Source organism: Pungitius pungitius, chromosome 11 (assembly GCF_949316345.1).
Source record: "Pungitius pungitius chromosome 11, fPunPun2.1, whole genome shotgun sequence".
Taxonomy (NCBI): domain Eukaryota; kingdom Metazoa; phylum Chordata; class Actinopteri; order Perciformes; family Gasterosteidae; genus Pungitius; species Pungitius pungitius.
The window spans coordinates 6,367,294-6,388,677 of NC_084910.1; the positions used below are offsets into that span (position 1 = coordinate 6,367,294).

Sequence of the window (21,384 nt, forward strand, 5' to 3'; positions counted from 1 at the left end):
CAGGGATTGGGTATTGAAGTCGACTCTTCAGAACCTCAACCATTTCTCAGCAAATGTCTGTGTGGTGGCTTTGCTATGTCGGGTCGGCCGTGACTGGGACTTTCAAACCAGAGGAATCAAGCCAATTAAAAACATCGAAAAACAGCTTGTGATCTGTGTTCCATGTGGAAGAAACAAGTGATTGTTCTCTGACCTGACGCCGCGTGTGTGTCCCGTGACTGGGGGCAGAAGACCCGGATCACGCTGGTGTTGATGTACATGAGAGGCAAACAGCGGGAGGTCAGAGTGTGGCTTCTCATGGGCTGACCCGATGACTCCCTGTAACGCCGTGGTACTGTGGCCTGCAAGGACATCAAGTCAAACAACGGGTATAAGAAACTGAATCAGGCCGTTTTTTTTTCCAGAAACAATATTTCAACATTATTTCCCACGCATGAAACATGTAGTTAATTCATTGTGGTTGAGAGGCCTTGACTGACAGCTGCTGTTTCCCCACCTGGAACACCCCGGCTATAGCAGCCAGCAAGGGGCAGGATAGCACCACGTCAAAGGGCTGTGCTGTCAGCAGGATCTCCCTCAGGTACTGAGGCGAGCTGTCGGCCAGCGGATCCGTGGAAGCGGCGCCGTGCGGCGCCCGCTCGGGCCGGGTGGTGAGTTTGTGACGGACGTTTTTAGTGACGGCCTGGGTGTACGTGATGGACAGGAAGCCATGCTGCTGGTGGGAGCCCTCGAGGACTTTGGCTGCAGTCTGCCCCGTGGTCAGACAGGAGAAATCATCACACACAGCAACAGCACACACAACACTTGAACTGCTAAGCGCCGTTGAGGTCGGATTTCCTGGCTGACGGTTAAGCCCGGCTAAAAATAACACACCTCTTGGCTTTACCAAATCAATACTTTTAATTTTTAAAACAAAATTATCCAATCAAATGACTTATTTAAAGTCTTCATCAAGAAACTGGGCCAGATCATGTATGCCTTCATCAATGCTTTATCCAAAGGAAAAGAGCTATCCTCAGCCAAAAAAACAGACCTCATGTTCCCAAACACAAGCCAAGCTGAAGCTTCTAGCTAAAAAGGGTTGGAGAACAAATGTATTCAAACGTTGTAGAGTCATTTGGATTGGATTTGCAAACCTTACGAGACGAATCAAGCCTGCAGCTGGACTTTGAGGTCAAATTATTTCTGGTTATTTGCAAAGCGAATGCAGGGTAAAAATCAAACATAATCTCCAACTGCTGCGTGATTATCAGAAAGGCAGATCTGCTTATGACATCTATGTAAATTCTACAAGAACCTCCAGTAACAGCCTCAGTTAAAGTGTGCTGTGGAGCACCCATAGAGGTATATTCCTTTCCAGCACTATTTTATCGTGAATCTCTCCAGGATCATAGTTAATCATTTTAAAGTAACATTATGATAACAGTTTGAAACCAAATGGAAGGAGGAGCACACTTTTTGAGCCATTGTTACTGGAGGTTGAGCAGCCTCTGCTAAAAAGAGAAGAGCTGGATTCTTACAGGAGGGAAAAAGCCAGAGAGGTGGCTGAAAGATTCTTGCTTGCTGACGGGTCGAACCAACACAGTGCGTCTGTTCAGCTTGTCAGTGCAAGAGAGGACCACTCGTCCACAGCCGCCAGAGCCCTGCGCACCCTCCTCCGGACTGGAGGTGAGGAGAAGAAAGGGGAGAGGAGGCAAGGAAGATCATATGAATACAGATGGAGAAGAATAAAAAAAGGAAAGAATTAAACCTCAAGATTAATTGGAAAAAATGAAATCCAGAACTGATTAAAACCAAAGGGAGTTGCACCAGCTTGAATCAGCTGACGTATTGTGGAATGGTCTTATAGGACTCAGTGATAATAACAACATGAACAGCTAAAGCGTCATTCAGTTGCTTGAACAACCCTGCTGTATTCAAACAATGTGCCAAATATGGCAGTGTGGCCAGTGCTCCTTCTGGGATGCCCCCTTTCGCCTCTGTAGGCACCGCACGCCATGGTTAAACTCAGCAAGCCAGTGCTGATGGATGGTCCTCACACACACACACTGACTTCTGGACAGGACACAGCTGCTTGTTACCCGGGCAACACAGAGACGTTCTATAATTAGTCAAGCGATGTGCTATCGTTAGTTAAGCGATGTGCTAGTGACGTTACTCGAGTTGTTCATCTAGTTGTTGGTCAATTGAATGGGTGGTCTATTGGGCCATGTTAGTCGTTAGTCACGTGACTCGCAGCAGTCTACCTGACCCGTTTGTCACTTGTTCATCGCGTTGATCGATGGTGTTGAGAGCTGTTAGTGTTACTGTTCTTAGTCATGTAAGTTGTTAGTGTCATGACTCTGCGCTTTTGTCACTTAAACCTGACTTCCTGTGATGGAGGAACTGTGAGAGGACTCTGCATGTAACGAGCGCATTGTGCCGTTTGTGGCGTCTCTGACTCATTAGAACGTTGCACAGTATAAAGCATAGGAGCACTGACCAAGCGCCGCTATTTGACACATTTTTGTCAAAATGTGTTAAACACATTAGCATGCGTTAGGTACCAGTATAAGACCATCACCATAATAAGTTCATCAGCAAGAGAGTGGAGGCCCACGTCCTAGTCGAATCCCAAACACACACACAAAAGATCAGTTGTCACCAGATTGGTTTGATTATGTAGCCAATTGGAGCCACTGGAGAGACAGGGGAATAGCGCTGTAAATAATGTAATATTTGATTTTGTCTTCTTGGACATTTTAAGGTGAATACATTGTTTTATAGCCAAAACCAATGCTTTTCCGTTACTGTCCTGTCGGTCCAGCATGAGCAGAGAGGAATGGTCATGATTAGGAGCAGCAGAATGGCAGAGGCACAGTGTACACAGGCCCGAGGGCGGCTGCTATGCCTGGTTTGAGACAGGCAGGAGCCTCACCACGGCGCTCTCCTTGCACTGCAGAATGAGGCCTTCATAGTGGTCAGAGTGTAAGCCCTGGCCTGGCCTGGAGAGACACACAAGGCCACGCTTAACCTGGACATCTGAGAACTCGTACTGCTGTGACTTCCCCTAATGCCTAAATTACATTTACAAACCACACGCTGGAAATAACATTTTTATCACACACACGTTGAAACTTAAATGCAGGTTAGTTGTGTATGGAGGACTGACACTACTACAGTTTTGTCCGTGCTTTGAGGCATTATATAAATGCTAAACATGCATTTAACTAGGAAAACTCGTATGAACATAGCTGATTATTGTTGTGAAAATCAATTTCTTTGTTTTCCTCCCACGGCCCCCTGCACAAGAGGCTGAAAGCACCTGTGAAGTGTACATCAAAAAGGAGTTGACAGTAAGACAAACACAACAATGATCATGTCACAAACACTTGGCTGCACTATAAAACACAATCAGAGGTATACAAATGACTGGAGCATGCCAAATTATGTGCAACACATGTATGGTAAAATGTTTCACACAACGGGAAAGGTTCAAGGGCATCTGCATCATATCTTTAACACCCCCCAACATATTAGAGCTCATTGAGAGAAAGGGCAACTTTCTGTGTGTGCCTGTGTGAATATCTATTTAGTAATTGCCCTCTCAACTGTAAGAGGGGCCAATACACATGGACCCCCCAAGAGCTATTCGTTTCCTCTCGTTCCCCCCCCCCACACCCTCTCCCGTGCCAATCCAGTCATCCTGTGCTCGGAGCCATTTGGGGAGCAGCTGGAAGACATCAGCCCCAACTGGTGTGAGCTGCTTCTTGGAGCCGATAAGGATAAACTGTCATGGGCCATCCTTGCTCTCTTTCTGGGGGGGTTGGAGCACCGTTAAGCTAAGATGGACCTGTCTCAAACGTGGTGGAAAAGAAGCTTCCTAATTTCTAATCTTCCCCATGGAAAAGAAGTTGTTTTTCCTCATGCACCTTTTCCATTTCCCTTAGCACCCACCTGTTTATCTATTTGGTCCACCACCTATTTTGATACAATCAGGGATAACATTATATATATTTGCCTGCCCTATCTATTATTCAACTCCTCCTCCAGCAGTAAGACGTCTCATCTGGCAGACCAGATGAGACGTTTTTCCTCTGTCAGGCCCAATTTAATCAGACCCAGTGCATACAAACAACCTGGGCTGGGTGATGACATACCTAACAATTATCTGCTCAGAATGATTAATATGGACCCGACCCCAGTGGGCTCTCTTGTATATGTGGACGATACAGATTAGAGTGGGCCAGGAGCCCTAAACAGCCAGAACGAGAACCTGGCTTGGATGATGGAGTGCCTCTGCCTGCCAGAACTTTGCTCGGTTTAAAAAGTGTGTTGAGACCACGTTGTTAAAAGCACATTAAACTGAAATAACGTAGAAATAAGTCAATTGACCCATTATCTACTTAGGGAGTCATAGAGGTCCACTAAAGAGATTACGGTTTGGCTCTGTCTCAGAAGCACTTGGACAGAGCAGCGTGATGCAACACCCCGCGACACCTCTGTGCTCTAAACCTGTCTCCTCACTGACGGTGTCCTGGCTCACGCCACTGGGAGGTCTACAAGAAGAGAGGTTCAAGACGAGCTGATTTTTAAATCTGGCAGTAAGAATCAGCACCTGTTTCAGCGACGAGAGCATGGCTTGCTAATGACGGAGCTTAGTACGGGCCCTTGAAGGCCCAGCTCCTCTTCGCAGCCTGGCTGGATCGAGAGAAGGCGGGACTTAGGGAAACGCGTCTACTCAAGCACGTAGGCACACACACGGCCGATAAAGACATTCATTATCCCCTCAGATAGCGCTAAAGTCATCCGGTCCCAACAGAACAAGGCCTTTGGAATGACCTGTACATAGGGTGTGGGAACAACGTTTCTAAATCTCTAGCTTTAGAGTTCTTTCATCATTCTAGAGGTTGTATTGTCCCATTGGAACTTGACCTGTGGAAAGATTACCGTGAAGATGCAGTGGAACGTGGTCTGTTGGTTTTCCTCCCCTACAACATGCTGATGTTTGAGACACCCCGGGCTCAGAGTGGATGAGTCCTTTCAAAGCGTTCGACTACTGGGTTCTATCTGCCGGTTGGTCCCTTTGCAACAACTGCCCGAAAAAACAATGACGCAAAAGTTAATCCTGAAGAAGTGGGAACAGGTAAAGTGTTGGTGGTGGGTTGTGTGTCACTGGGATCGTGAGAGCAGAAGTGGGTGGGAGCAGCAGGGTGGACGTAGTCATCATGAAGCCATCCAGCCAGTTTGGCAAATTGGCCGTCGCCATCTTGGCTTTTTGGAACCAGCCAATGGGATTGAGCACATTTAGCATTTGGTGAGGTGATGTTGGAACACTGTGTACCGATCTGTCAACCACAGTACGATCCTGTCTCCCTGCTACCGCCATTCGACCACTGCAGCTCATCCAGAATGCAGCAGCTCGACTGGTCTTCAACCGAAATTCTCCCAAACCTTCTCCGTTCTCTTTACTGGTTACCAGTGGCTGCCTGCATCCAGTCCATACCATGCTGTGAATGGATGGGGTCCAGTCTACATCCAGGACATGGTGAAACCCTACATCCCAACCCGCACACTCCGCTCTGCATCTGCCAAGCTGCTTGTTCCTCCCTCACTGAGAGAAATGCACTCGGCGAGATCGCGACTCTTTGCTGTCCTGGCTCCCAGATGGTGGAATGAGCTCTCTGATGACATCAGGACTGCAGAGAGCCTTTACATCTTCTCAAGACACGCCTCTTTAGACTATACCTTGAACAAAACACTAACATACTGTAACACTAACAAATCTTAGCACTTAAATTGTACTTATAATGGCACTTATATACATGTTGTGAAACAGCTTATTTGACAAAAATTGCATTGCAATTTAATTTCTTGTTCTTCTACTTATTGTAAGTCGCTTTGGATAAAAGCATCAGCTGAATGACATGTGATGTAATGTAACAGTAGCCCCGCCCTAAAGCATAACCTGCTTTATGGTCAGATTGACTCATTTTCTAAATACACATCATTCTGTGTGGAAGAAGCCTTGGAACAGGAGACTGAGACCATAAATGAATGTCTATAATGTCTTTTAGACGTATACTTACTATACAACCAGAGGAGTCGTCCCCCCGGTGGACATTAATGCAAACCCAAGATTTAAGACGCCTCTGCATTGGCTTCACTTTTCAGAGGTTTCCGCCTTGATGCCTTTAGATGTTCACATTTAAGCGATGTACTCTACCTGTATCTGTGCTGGTCGATGTTGAAGCTGCCCACTTTACATTTGATCTTTGTATAAACATCCTGGACATCCACTGAGGCACTCAGGTCTTCTAGTTCGCCGATGACACATATCTCTGACAGAAACACATAGGAAAAAAACATGAAGTGAATCACAGTGGAAAGAAATTCCTTCAATGTTACCGTATGGTTGCAGCTCCCCTCCAAAAGCTGTACTGTATCCAACCCTGTACAACAGTTGGTCCTGATACAGCTGTTCACTGTGTGTGTGTGTGTGTGTTGTAAGACAATGCACGGCGTGCGCTCAAGAGTACCTTATTTTCAAACAGATACTCCCGTTTCCCGTGGCACAAGCACTGCTCACAGGCCGACTGGTTTACTTTGTAACGGGCTGAGCCCTCCAGCACAACTGCTGCGGCCCTCTTATTGTTTCCACAAGCGCTACACTACTCCATGCGCCACTTCTTAAAAGAAGAAACCCGATTTGTGCCTTTAGTGGCATTTCTGGAGATGGTGGCGCATGGAGTAGTGGGATGCGCTGGGAGCAGCAAGGTTGGCGGTTTGAATCTCGGCTGCCCCATGCGTCCTTGAGCAAGACACCTAACCCCTAATTGCTCCCCAGGCAAAATGTAATGCATGGGTTATAATGCAATGTAAGTCGCTTTGGATTAAAGCGTCAGCTAAATGACATGTAATGGAATGTAATGTAATCTCTGGAGAATCACGCTGGAATTTCTACCTCTAATCTTTCAACACATAACAGCATAACATTAGAGCCCAGAACCGATGTGTCTTGGAGTGGCTGTTTTTTTCCATTTCTCTGTTGAAACGAAAATCTTATTTCCCTTTGCAGTTGAAAAACACATTACATCATGGCCGATTGTCTCCAGCCATATCTGAGGATTGCTTATCTTCGAGAATGTCCTTATGATATTAGCCATCCAATGCATCGCCTGCACACAACTCTTGTTTTTAATAACATACCTATGTGTTGCGCGCTTAGGATCAAGCAGGAAGTCCATCTGGCAGCTCAGATGGCGCACATTAAGCGCAAATCTGAAAGCGATGCCTATTTAGGATGTCTCTAAGTCAAACCACCTCTGTGAGGTCCTCCGAAACATTCCGTTTCCACCATGCAAAGACCTTAAGCCGGCCGATCTGCTTGGCAGATGCTAAATATTACAGCCACCAATTAAAGGTAAATCTAGCCTTTCATCACCGCAGTAAATCTAAACGGGACAAGCGGCGGTTCGCTTGGGATTCATCATCCATTTATTTATTTGTCTTTTCCCCTTCAATTCCTCTATCTCCCCCAGGTCCCCTTCCCTTCCGAGTGCACACGTGAACTAGAAAAGCGGCAGGGTCGATGGGAGCAGGACTGTGAGAACTACTCGTTCACACTGAAACATTTGCAATAACGTATTTTTTCCTATTAAACAGATTAATCAGATATCTAATTGTATTTAATAACAAATAATTACAAAATTATAGTTTTAATTCAATTAGTAACTCCTCATGCCGTGGCGTGGAAGATACAATCAGACTTCATTTTGAAAGTAGCCGAGTCGCCCCCTGATTAGAGAGAATGCATGTTCAATGAACATCAGCATTGGCTTTACTTTTCAGAACCACAGGTTGCCTCCTGATTTAGAAGAGCTGTGTATTAACACGCAACACTACTGAGCTTCATTTGAAAAAAAAGTACCATTTTGAGATTAAGTACACTACTGTACCTGTTTTCTTTACAGTCGGGTCGAGAGCAAACAGTTTGACTGTGACCTTGGGTAACATCCACTGCATCCAAAGGCTGACCTTCCCACTGGAGCCTCCGATGCTGCTGGTTTTCTGCTCCAGAGTGACCGTGTCATCAAACGGGCCGTCATCCACAGCCGGCACAGAGTCGCCCTACGGAGCCAAAACAGTATCTGCTATTAAATCTAAGGGCTGGTGACAAGACATGGTCCAAACTTGGACCTAATATAATGAATTATCATCTATCCATGGTGTTGTGAAGATATTGAGAGAGATCTACTGACTAAACTTCTCAAAAGTTATCAGCGTTATCAGATGCGCTGTTGGTCAAACTAGAAAGTTGTTAATACAATAATTGTATGATTCACACAGGAGTTATACCAGAAGACATGCTATATGCTATGCTATGCTATGCTACATGCTATATGCTATTGACAGGGACATTGTGTGGAGCGGTCACTGGTGATGACCCCTAACCTGAAACCACCTGAGGCCGGCGAGAGGGGGCGGCCTTCTATGAGCTCTCGTGCCATTACTGGGGGGGGGGAGGGGGGGGCGCAGTTCTTTTTAGTGCGATGCACGTCTCATTTGGAGAGTGAAAAGGCTACAAACAAACAATATGTCAGGCTGCAGCTCTGGCATGGCTGATCTCCATGCTTTCCATGCCCCCCCATCGCGGCATGCTAATCACAGATGGTACCATGGTTGTCGAGGCTGGCTGTGGTCAATGAGGAGATTATCAACCCTCTCAATTAGAAACACCACAGCAGCTGGGCCTTAAAGACTCCAGATGAGGAGACTACGTCCCTGTTGAGCACATGGGAGGGGGCTGGGCCCCATTCTGAATTGCAAATCTAATTTCAGTGTGCAGTTGAGTGGTGGCTAACAGCAGAGCTCAATAACTAGATGGCAATGATATAAATAAATAAAGGATTAAATGGAATGAAAATGAGATTCAATGAAACTGTGTGGGGGCTGCTGGAGACAGATGAGGAGCACATGGTCCATGGGAAGCATTCTATTTTAGAATGTAAGATTTCAGATCAGATGCAAAAAAATGAACAGGGATGCCGACAGGAACTTGGTGAGGCTCAGGGACAGCTGGGGAGGTACAGTTCAATAGTATAATTACATTTTTAAGCTTCAAAACATTTAGGATAAATACACAAAGAGTGGAGAAATTGTGTGAATTGTACGCCAATACAATGATGATAAGAAAAACAAACGTCTTTCTAACTATGAATAAACATAATAGCCTACAAATAAAGCAGAGATGGGAGGTGGACATGAACAGAATCATATCACAGAATACCTGGGAAGAAATGTGCATAAAGGCACACTTAGTTTCAAACTCAAACACTTGGAGGGAATTTAAATGGAAAGTAATTACCAGATTCTTTGGAACTCCAGAAAGCACTACTGGGAGCAATACCTGGCCTGGATGGGAGAGCCAAAAATACCTTCTAAACATACTGCTCACAGCAGCACTAAAGACTATGACTCTCAGGTGGTTACAGCTGGATCCCCCTTACATACGATATATATGGATCCCAAAAGTATGGGACATCTATCAAATGGAACGGATAACATATTCATTATGGCTCTACAAAACGATGGGGCCCTGTCACAGCATTATTGATAAAATGAATTATACATAAAATGTTGCTGAACTGTGGCCTGTTAACTCTCTCTATGCATACATCATACACTACCCTCTTTGAAAAGCATATGTGGCACCTATAATACTACATTCAGGAGTGCATTGTACATAGTACCTAAATCTCAGGTGTACCAAGACTACATACAACTGGGAACAAATGGACAAAGAAAGTAACTGTCTGAAAATGCATGTTAAAAACTAAATAAAAAGTGAGTTTAAAGAAAAAAAAACCTTTATGATGAAATTAAATACAGTCCATATGGGAAATATTACCACAAAAAACCTAATCACATAATTCCCCAAGAACTAGCTATTACTCAAGTAGTGTCAAGGAGTGTCATTATGTGTTTCCATGGAACCAAACAGTCAAGGTGTGCAAGAGAGTGAGAGAGAGTGTGTGTGTGTGTGAGTATGTGTAACGAGTGACTGGCATGGAGTAATAGGAGCTAAGTAGTAATGGCGTTCAGTCAGTCTCAATGAGAGATATTCTTGTGTCGACTGCCATTTGGGGACAGATTATTGTCGAGTTGGAGTCAAAACATGGGCCTGTGTGTGTGTGTGTGTGTGTGTGGTTTGGATTGTTTGGTTTACAGTTCTGGCCGGTCGGTAGGATTAGACTCTGTAATGTCATGTGTGGAAACAGGAGCCAGCCGCTGGCGCTGTGGGAAGCTCAGACCACTATGTAGTGTAGCGTGGTTACTCTGGAGCATCGAACCCCGGCTGCTGCTCGCCAGCCAGAACCGCTGCCGCCGCTCCCGCAGCAGCCCTTTTCCTTGGCCGGGTCCGAGAGAACAACACATCAATAACAGTCATTAATGTGTTGTTCTCCCTGATTGACCCTCTACGGAGTAGAATGTTCATTTTGGAAAACGGTTTGTGCTTTAATTATATGGAAGTGAACTGTCAATTATGAATGGCTTAAGTAAGGAGGAAAAACTATTAAAATATGCCTGTAGAAGAAGTAAGAATTTAAAGAGAATTTAATGAATACCTGGGATTTACAACTCGTTTTAGGAAATAATGTTACAAAAAAAGAATGGAATCAACCGTGAAGGGAAAACATCACTACTAACTTCCCAGAAGCCAAAGTGTATGTTGTTATGAGTGGATTGGTTGAGTTGGTAGAGGTGGGGGTGCGTTCCCTCCCCCTCTCTCCCTCCCTCCCTCTCTCTCTGTTCTCCCACACCTCCTCAAGCCGAGCTGTAAAGTATACACTTTCATTCCTGGGCCCCTGTGGCATAAACGGGCCGAGGATCCCGCGGTTTATTTTCGTTGCAGAGTTTGTCTTTGCTCATCAGACAGACCCAAACATTGGAAGACAACAGCAGGCTGGGAGGTGTGGGAGAAAGACCGAGGGAGGGGGTGGGGGGGTTCGGGGGATCAGGAAGAATGGTTTAGGGACAGGTGGCAGGATGGAGAAAAGTGCAAGAGAAAATGGAACGAGAGGCAGATAAAGCTGCAACTAGTGGACTATATATGGTGCATCATATACATACAGGTGGGGGGGGGGGGGTTGCTGCTGCCACTACTGCTGAGACTTATCAAAACAGTTCCTACATTCTTGCTCAATCACCCAGCCTCCCAGAGGACTAAACACTTCTACCCGTGTTTGTACTTAGGTAAACAGTGACAAGTGGGCTGTCGGGGGGCCCTTGTGGCCTTGTTATAGACGCGCTATACCCCCCCCCACCCCGTCGAACAGAACTGCTGCCCCTTGTGACGCAACAACACCAGCAGAAAGAATTGCACACACAGATATGAAGGACTTTTCCCCCTGCTCCCATGTGCTCTCGCCCACACGTTACTGGCTCCTTGACCACCAGGGGCCTGTCAGCAATGGGAGGCCCCTGGTGGTCGCACTGCATTAACTCCCCGGGCTACGTACTTAACTACACAAACACTCCATCCCGTCATTTTTACTGCGAATGAACACATTGGTATTACGCAAACGCCTGTGGCTGAGGCCACCAAGGCCCCGGGCCCCCAGCTAGTCACCGCTGCTGCTTCTGTAAGAGACGGCAGAAAAGGTCCTGCTACAGGACACACTTTATCCAAAATAATTGGGTGAAGTTTTGTAGTTTTTGAGTTGGTCTTTCCCCAACAAACTAGGTGCATCTCAATATATACATATACATGTACATATATTGTAATATATATATATATCTTTCAATATATTATATGATATTTATATTGGATATTTATAAGTTACAATATGGTATGAATAATGTTTTTATATATATATATATTCATTGACATACTGAATTGTTTGAGTAAGATGTCCTTATTATGTTAAACTGTTGGAATACATGTTAAATATTGAACTGCAAAGTAATAATGGGCGTTTGATACCCTTTTTTGCATTGAATCATACCTTAACTGAAACCACCAGCCGCCACTGTTGTTTTCCCTAAATGAAGAGGCAGGGTTTATAGTCATTAAGCCCCAGCTTTCTTGAATCAAACAGAGCTCCCAGCCTCAAGTATCGCAACGTTTTCTGTGTAGAAAACAATGTACCAAGCAAAGGCGCTGATGTCCAGCGTTGAACATCCTCCACAAACACAACTGACACAAAATCAACTCCTCAAAGAAAGCATTCATGAGGCAAAAACAGTAATCACAGTAGTCATGGATCTCTTTGACATTTGTGCAACAAAATCTTAGACAATCTTAGACCACTTGCATTGCAATTTGGGAGTGGAGAATTTGTGGGATTCACTTGCGGTGTTTGGGAGATATGCCGATAGAAAACTCTCCGTCCTCACAAACATTATACCTCTGGCCACGTGAAAATTGAATATTTTCAATTAAAATGAGGTGGAGAAGTATGTATACAAAAAAGGTTAGTGTAAAACTCAAAGCAACTTGATTCAAAGGGGCAAAAGAATAAATGACAAAAGAAGTTCAGTAGTCGTAGTGTGAAACATGGTAGAGGGTGCAGCATTATGCTGGAAAAATATATGCAAAATGAAAAGTTAAAAGTAAAAGTCTCAGCTTTCTTTCCGAGACAAAGAGGAGGCTTGTCCATGTGTGCACAGGTGGAAGTGAACAAACCTCGGTGGGGGAGCCAAAGTCTGCAGACGGGCTGCAGGTGCTGGTGTCCGGCAGTGCGGTGCCGGCACTGCTGCGCACCGGGGACGACAGGGCGGCACCGACGGGGGGTTCTGGCATGCTGGGGGTCTGACGCAGGATGCCGTGTCTCTGGAGACGAGCCCACGTGGAGCTCCAGCTGAGCAGGAGCTCATAAAGCAGCTGGACCTGGATAGAGGCAGAAGATGGCATCTCTTACACAGGCCGGGAGCACTGTTGATCTGAGGCACGAAAGAGTAGAACACTTGATGCATTTCTTTTGAGCGCTTTCTCTCTGACCCCTGACCCCCCCACCCATTCATACACAAACACAGATACAGCTGTAAAAACGATACATGCATGAAGTCTGCTGGGCCAACGGAGCGCCTTAAAAAGGTAGACCTACCGCACCACAACAAGTCTTAATATTTGAATGCGTTCTCATGGACTCATACTACTTTAGCTTTGAAGTCCTGGGACACTGGACCTAGTTCAAGCTGAGGGCAAAAGGGGCACTATAAGCCAGATACACACCACCACATCCATCCACACTGTTTCCGTCCTCACTTCACTGTGACCACTTGAAAGCCACACCGTGCTCACGGACGTGCTTCACATTTAAAATTTGTTATCCATAACAACAAAAACTACCAAAGAAACACCCACAGAGGAAAGTTGAGTTGTGTCATCAGTTCCTCCCGTCCCCGTCAAAAAAACTCACCACGGATAGGAAAAAGCAAAGGCTCGGCGTCAAGTGTTTTCAGCTATTTATCATGTGTTCACATGAAAAGAGGGCCTGGCCTTTAAACAACAAAGCCAAAAACAAGAGTGGAAAACATGAGGGGAAGGCAGGGGAATGTGATGCTTTCGGTTATCCACGCGTTCACTCCGTGTTCTTTGGAGGAGACCAGAAGGAGAGAGAGGGGGGAAGAAAAGACGCGCTCTTTCACAGTGAGCTAATTTCTGGATTTCGAACGCTTCGCCTGTGCGGCCAACTAAGGCCTCAAAAGTAAAAAAGGTGCACGGACAAATGATCGCGCGCACACACAATAGCTCTCTCTCTACTCCAAACACATTTCTGCCCGTGCACGCCTGTTGGCACGCACATTACAGGGAGGCCCACCATAAATAAGCATGAATCAAAATGAAAAGCAGCACAATACATTACAGCTGGGCCATTTTCAAACACATCCTGGAGAAGCTGCTCACGCCGGACGTCCTGAGGGAAGAGGAAGAGCTCACGTGATCTCTGCCAGTGTTGGCACTTTGAGACTTTTAGTACATCACATCTGTCAACTCATTTCTTTCAAGCCTCCACTCATAATTGGTCTGTAGTTAGCACACTCCATCGACCATATCTTATCTTCCTTCTGCTCCATCCTACACCTACCGCTTGCTCATGATATGTGCCCTGATTACTGCAAAGTCAGGTCAGAGGGTTAATCTCAGCCACTGCTTTCACACACACACACACACACACACACACACACCTCCATGCTCTGTGAGTTGTTGTTCATGCAGTAGTGAAAACTGGAGGCTGAACAGAGGCTTCAGCAGTCATTCATAAAAACAACACACAACGGAAGACTTTATCTGAGCAGTGAGCGTTTCTAGAGAAACTTCTCAGTGAGTGAAACGCTGTTGAGTACATGAGCGGTAAGGAGGTAATGTGTGTGTGTGTGTTCGCTGAAATACTGTGGGGTCACGTGTCAAAGGTCAACGCAAACGCTGGTGGTGTGTGTGTGTGTGTGTGTGTTTCACGGTGGTCCTGATAGGGTGTAAGTGCAGCTACCAGCCTCATCCTCGTGACAGCCTCATGAATCATTCACCCCGACACTATACACAGCCAGACCAGTGCTGCGAGCCCACCATCATGTGGATGGGAGGCACTGCAGGTGAAACCTTTCCAGTTCATTACTAACAATGTGTATTTTGCATTAAAAGTTTGGGAAATTGTATGTTTAAATATAGAAATGAGGTATTATCTTATTAACCATGTACATATTTGCATACATTTTTTTAGAAGGAAATGTAGAAATCTGTCATTGAAACAAAACCCTCAGTACAAACCTTATATAGAGAGGATGTGTGGTTTGATTAAGAGCTACTGAAGACGAGGTTTCTGGATCTAGCTGACAAGAAACATTTCTGAAATGTTATCTTTAAATGAGCAAATGCATAGTCTATGTAAGGGAATAAACCCCCTAAAGGCATATTTTGGATGTTTCCTTTCAACAGTCAGAAACAAAACACATTAAATTAAGTAGTGCGTGAAAAACAATATTTGTTGTTGTGGAAACAGTTAAGAGCTGATTACCCTGTGTTTACTGCTTCATCTTCATGCACACATTATGAAGGTGTGTGGCTGCTCTGCTCTAATAAAGCTGATCCCGTTATGCTCTGAATGCTTTCCTCAACCCTTCAAACAGACCTAACTTCCTAAAATATCTTTGCTGCTGTTGCTCATATATAATTTTTGGGAAATCCATTCAGAAACGTTTCTATTGTGTCTATGCGTACAGTCAGTAAACATTGAAACTATGACAACTTTAAAAAAAAAAGAAAAGCCCAAGGCTTGACATTTTTACCCCTATTTCTAAAAATATGTTTTGTGATTGAATCTACTACATATTATGGGAAATATATTGTGGAAGTGTAGAGGCCCAGCTTTTTTTTGTTTTTTTTAGCTGACTTTAAAAATATTCATGTTTGAGTCATGTCTCTACCACCCACACAGCAATCACAGTGCTCTCATCTCACCATCATGGTGGTACTTATCGTGCAGCAATGGAAAAACTCATTTAAAAGAAGAGTAAGAAGTGTGGGGTCACTTTTCTTCTTGAATCGCCGGGGCTCCTCTGGAATTAGTTGTGAAGGAGCTGCTGCATGACTTCAAATGATACAACATGACATTAGGACACCCCTTCAGGCATTAAAAGTGAAGTCTGATAAGAGCAGAGGGTCCGGAGGGAAAAGAGAGGGGAGAAGAAAAAAGGAGGTTTTCATTGGACCCAGAAACTAATAATGACTCATCTTATAATAGCAATAAGCCCTGCCAGCTTTGCCAGACACGGGCACTCCATTTAAAAGGGATAACAGAGGGAAAAAGAAAAGAATCCGACCAGCTCTCCAGATCCCTGGGAACGTTTTCACCACCAGCGGATTAGGGCCTTTCATTTGTTTGTCTGGTACCAATTCCCCCCAATATCACCATGGCTCATCACGGCGGTCAGAGACATTTAACAGTGCAACCACTCAAAAGGTCGGCCCAATTAAGTGTTTATAGAGGAACCTAATTCAATTCGGCTAATTCAATTGCGGGAAAACCAAACATGTGTAATGGCACATGCTAACGTCGCGGTGAGAAACGACAAGGAGACCTAACCGGCAGACAAATCCGAACATATCCATCAGCCTCTCACTGTAAGACAACGAAGTCTCGCTCTCTTTCACTCATACCTCAAAATATTTGACCGGAGTAAACAGGCCGACACCTTCTTGTTTATGCCTCCATTTTCATGACATGGAGGCATTTTTTCGTCGTCCTTTTTTCACGAGTGTTCAACACAGAGATGATTGGTGTAACTATGCAGGTCTGATGAGCACCCGCTCACCTGAGGGTTGGAGCACTTGACGTGGACGGGCTGCAGGTCGACGTGGAGGCAGACCACGAAGGAGTGCCCCCCCTCGGAGCAGCTCTGCAGCTTGTGGGACGTGACGGCCAGCGTGGAGGTGCAGCCCATGGGCTCCAGCAGGCTCAGGCTCCGCTGCTGTCCCAGCAGCGTGTAGACGCTGAACTGAGCCAGGCTCACTGTCCACGGGAAGGCTTCGCCTGTCGGGAGACAAAGAGGGACGGGTGAATGTGAAAGGTGGGAGGAAGAAGGTGGACATTTTCAAGGAGCGGGGACGAAGCAGAGAGGTCACGTGAGGGCAAGCTGACTCATTGTAGTACGGAGAGGAAGGTCGGAACTCATTGTGTCTGCCTATGTATGCCCACATTTGATGTTCTTTGCCACTGTCCTAATCGGGTAATGATCCAGGTCAGGGGAGCCACTTTACAGCCGTAAAGCAGTGGATAAACTAATAAATGATTCACAATAAAAGCTCCCATTTATTGCTACTGCTTCCCCTTCCTCCCCTGCTGTATAAGAATACCTTTTAAACTGAAAAATAACCACTAGTTAACCACTAGCTCACTTAATTAACTAATAAACACATTTTACTTCTCAGCAATAAATGTTCCTCTTTGTTTTGTTATTTAAAAGCTTTTATATGAAACAGAAATGTTCCAAATTGCAGACTTGACATTTAAAGCGCTGTGGCCCAAAGGTTGCACCGACAGACGAGTGTAACCACGGCCAATCAGAGACGGAAGAAAATGCAGACTAGATTTGGAAAAGTGCAATTGAATACCAAAGGATACATGATTGCATCTCCATAATTCCATTCACTCACCTTGGGAGTCAAAGCCAATAACTGCACATACGATGAGAGGGCTCCATGGAAAACATTAGGACTCACTAAGGAGCACGGAGCCCTCTACACCCAACAGGCAGGAGGACGATCCCGACGAGTGTCTATTCTAGCCCTGTGGCTCTGAGGCGGGCAGAGCGTGAGCTTGTTCACATAGAGTGGAGGGCTTGTGTGCGTGAACAGCACATTGGCCATGCACCGAAAGCTTGAAAAGTCAGAGATGAAGAGCTTTTCAAAGGGTAGGAATGAATTACCAAAAGCAAACGGGTCGTTACTTTTTATGGCAACATTGACAAGGCTGCTGATGTCACTGTTTTTTTCTCTCTCATTTCAAAAAGAAATATCTGTTTGCCCAATGCTGATGTCATTGACGAGTTTGAGAGAAAAAAAACAGTGAGAGAAAACACTGAGTGTTGCTTATGTCAACTCTACCCAGGTGTGCATGCCACATGTGCAAGATCTATCTCTCAAAGTCGCTGTGCTTAAGTTTGTTTGTCTTTTGTCATGGTAAATGAGTAGTGGTGGGTCAAAGGTTGGCTCAGTGTTGAAAGGGCCATAATGATGATGAATTCACATTATGGAGCGTATTGCTATTGTGAAAGCATTCGTTTTCATTATTAATTAAAGAGCGAGTAAAGTTAAGTAGATTTTTCCCACCCATTTAAAGACTTATAACCTATACGATGAATAGGTTTGTTTAATGAAGCTATCGCAGTCACTGGTTTCCATAGGTTCACATTCTGTTTTCTCCTTTAATGTTCACGTCAAAGTCTTTTATTAAAAGACGCCATGTGGTCGGATAGAGTACCTTCCTCCAGGACGGGCTTCGACACCACAAAGGGGAGCTCCTGCAACGGCTCCATGTACTTGTGGCCCGCGCTGAGGACGCTGATCTGCGGCAGGCACACCACCAGGGTTGCGGGCATGGAGGCCTTGTTGTGGTACCAGCTCCGGACGGTGCCGGGGATGTCGCCGCAGATGATGGTGCTCGGGGAGGGGAGGCTGTCCTTGGGCAGGAACACGCAGCACGACTGCAGCTCAAACTGGGGAGAGAAACGAAAGGAACACAAGAAGTGGTGGACTGCAATGGAGAAGAACACAAGGAACTCGTATTTGTGGAAAAGACGGAACATAACTATTACTAAATTACTATTCCACCTAAGACAGTAGGACTGGTTTTTAAAAAACTAATAAAAGTTGAATAGAAGACTACATATTTAAAACAAATGTGAATATTTGGGATTAAGAACTCCTTTACAACTTCAGCGGCATTTTCGTTTTACGGTCAAAGCTTGAACTGAAATCATATCTGAAGGATTATTTATTGGGTTCGAGACTCATTCCAGCTGCATAGTGTCATCTGTAACTCTGTTCACCAGACATAAAAAAGTGAAGTTTACAAGACGCTAGGTCAGTAGCCAGTAGCATGCGGACGTGCATGAGTATGTAGCAGCGTGTGTGTGTGTGTGTGTGTCTGTGTCCAATCAGCACGCAAATAAAAATCCTTCCTCTACTCAAATCTACAAATACAAATAGCAACCTTGTTCTCTTATCACAGACTAATGGAGCGCCTCGCACAGGCTTGAATGGGGATGCCAGTTCTGGTGGGGGGAAAACAGCCGTGATTTAGTAACAAAATAAATGAATGGGAGACTGCGATAGGGTTTAAAAAGAAATTGGTTCATATCCCGCTGCTTTCTGTTCCGATTACTCTTCAAAGGAGGGATTTTGAATCGGAACCCTTCTGCACACTGACACGTAATTCTTTTTTAGATTTGTATTTAAGAGGCGGCACGCAGGGAGAAAGTCCATGGACCCTGCTGCACATCTCAGTGGGGTTAAGGAAGCGTCAGGCTTCCACCCTGAGCAGAAGGCAGAGAGGTTTCAGTATATGCACAATAATGTATATCTCGGTTCATTTAAATAAGATGAACCATTTTACTGCAACCGATAAAGTTCAACCATCACACAAAGAAAGTCCTCTTACACCTCTTACACAACATTTACTTTTTCAAAGTGTACATTTAAGTTGAACTTAGCTGCTAAAGTGACCCACATTATTTTAGTTGCTTTTCTGTGACGAATGGTTGACAAAACCTGTCACCATATCAAACCTTAAGACATAATCATGGGGAAATATTAAACTGTAGCATAACTGCTGCCAGATGAAAGTTGACCCCGGTAAAAGAGACGGGTCGGACTGTGTTTGAGAAGGCGCAGATGTAGGGCTCTCTATTCCACCAGGCACTTTGTTTTATATTAAACTTTTTTATTAGCAATTGTTGGTTGATTTTGGCCAAATTGGATGTGAAGTAAAGATTGTTAATAACTATCCGGAAAGGGTGAGTTAATACTGAAGTTCAGTTTCTAGGAAAGGTCGGCACAGGAGAATGGGACGTTTTTTGGTATTAAGAGTAGGTTGTGGCACAAGAGGATGAGGATGCTCCTTGCACTGTTCAGATAAAAATGGGCCTAGCTACCACTAGCTTGACTGTGTATAATACAATTTGAACATGGAATACCCCTTCATGGTGTTTTCTTTTGACTTTCGAATGCTTTGCTGTTGCTTCCCATGGAAACCAGAGATGATGTCAAGCGTGTGGTAGGACAGACGCCACACATCACGCTGTGAAATACTAACAATTATCAGATAAGAATTTACAGATGGACAACAGCAAAAAAAGCTTCGCAATCGAGGAGCGCTAAAAAGGGCTGAAGATGCTCCAGAGGGCTTGAGCTGGGTCCCACACAACTGATCTTTAGTCACCCCCCCCTTTGCTGTTAGCTAATAACACACAAAAACCCCACAGATCAAACATTCACCGATCGGCATCGGTGCACGAGTCCAAGTGATGGCCAGGGCCATTAGTATAGGGAAACATTGCTTCGCTGAGGGACCAGAGGAGGGAAGAATAACAGTGAACAGGGTAAGCCATGAACCAGCAAACCACTGGTCACGTGAAGCTATTTTTACACCAAGCAACTATGACCAAACGTTCTCACAACAAAGAAATGTAAATCCCTATCCCTGGTTCTGTGGTTGTGCCACCCTCACAACCCTGTTTCTAACAGAAGGTACCCAAACAAAGGGCAAGGACAGGGAGTGCTGGCAGATCCAAAAGAAAGGAACAGCGTGGCCTCAGAATGTCCAATATGTCTTAGGACTTCGACCACTGCCAAAACCACTGAGGGGTCTTCTCCCTCCAGCCCTGTGAACATCCCATGGCTGCTGAGGCCTTGGCTCTCTGCGCCCAGGTGCCTCACCGTGTGCAGGCGCAGGAGAGGAAAGGGAACCCCAATAGGGGGACAGAGGAATCCAGTGTTTGTGAAGGGCTGCATAAACAGCCCCCCAAAAAAGAAGTTCTCTGTACTAACAGGTCAAAGTGGGAGTGTATGTTTCATGTCACAACTTCGGGGGTAAAAGTTGAGTTGAGGTTGTGCAGGGTCGTGTTTGGTATTCCACACAATTGTGTTTAACAGCTCTGTAACAGGCCAATAAACACAGCACTGGAAGCAGTTAGCCTGTGGGACAATGTCCCCGTACTGCGAGCCGCCGGGCATGCCAGGTCCGTGTGTGTGTGTTTGTGCCTGAGAGAAAGCATGCTAATCCTCCTCAATGACAGGACAGGAAAGCAAAGGTACGCCAAGTTGTCCTAAAACCTCTTTAAGTCACACGCAGGTCTGGATTTACAAGGACTAGATTCGATTAGCATCCAGACTAAGGTGTGAGAAGGTTTGTTATACCTGTGGAAATAGAAACACAAATAATATCTGAAAGCCAGAGGCATAATTGCAGTGTGGAATGTCTTTTACACAACTTTCCCCTGCGATAGGTTGAGGCTGACGTGGAATAGGACTGGCTTGATGCGCCTCTGGAAATGACTCAGGTACAAACAACATGACACGCAGCACGGGGTACGAGAGTCATATTTTACAATCACATGGGTTTAACTTTCATTTGGGATTATGACGGGGGCATCTGGAGCTTGTCCACATTAGGGGGGATTTGGGATTATTGGAGGGATTTCGATTCAAATTGAATCCTACTGTCAGAAGATCGAGAATGGCAGGTGTGCTCATACAGTTTATATGACTGAGAAGATTCAGTGGGGAACGAGAGTTCCTTTTGTCCAATGACATCATGTCCTGTCAAAATGAAACTAAATCTTTAAACATAACAAAAGGAGTTAAGTGTCAGTTACCCACTGCCACCATTGACGGATTAATCC

At 45.2% G+C, this 21,384-nt stretch overlaps 1 protein-coding gene across 4 annotated transcripts in view; it reads right to left on the reverse strand.

Annotated features, from left to right (window-relative positions):
* LOC119197296 (intermembrane lipid transfer protein VPS13B-like) overlaps positions 1–21,384 on the reverse strand; it is a 265,877-nt gene that overhangs the window by 113,951 nt on the left and 130,542 nt on the right. For 2 of the 4 annotated variants that reach the window (XM_062565592.1, XM_062565593.1), the window contains exons 23-30: positions 17,964–18,198; positions 16,297–16,514; positions 12,668–12,871; positions 7,938–8,109; positions 6,206–6,320; positions 1,521–1,662; positions 497–748; positions 194–341 (exon numbers count right to left, since the gene is read on the reverse strand). In XM_062565592.1, coding sequence (XP_062421576.1) covers positions 194–341; positions 497–748; positions 1,521–1,662; positions 6,206–6,320; positions 7,938–8,109; positions 12,668–12,871; positions 16,297–16,514; positions 17,964–18,198 — 1,486 coding nt within the window. Of the gene's footprint in view, positions 1–193; positions 342–496; positions 749–1,520; positions 1,663–2,917; positions 2,985–3,026; positions 3,305–6,205; positions 6,321–7,937; positions 8,110–12,667; positions 12,872–16,296; positions 16,515–17,963; positions 18,199–21,384 lie in introns of those variants that run through there. The other 2 variants (XM_037453487.2, XM_062565594.1) reach the window with 2 other exon arrangements.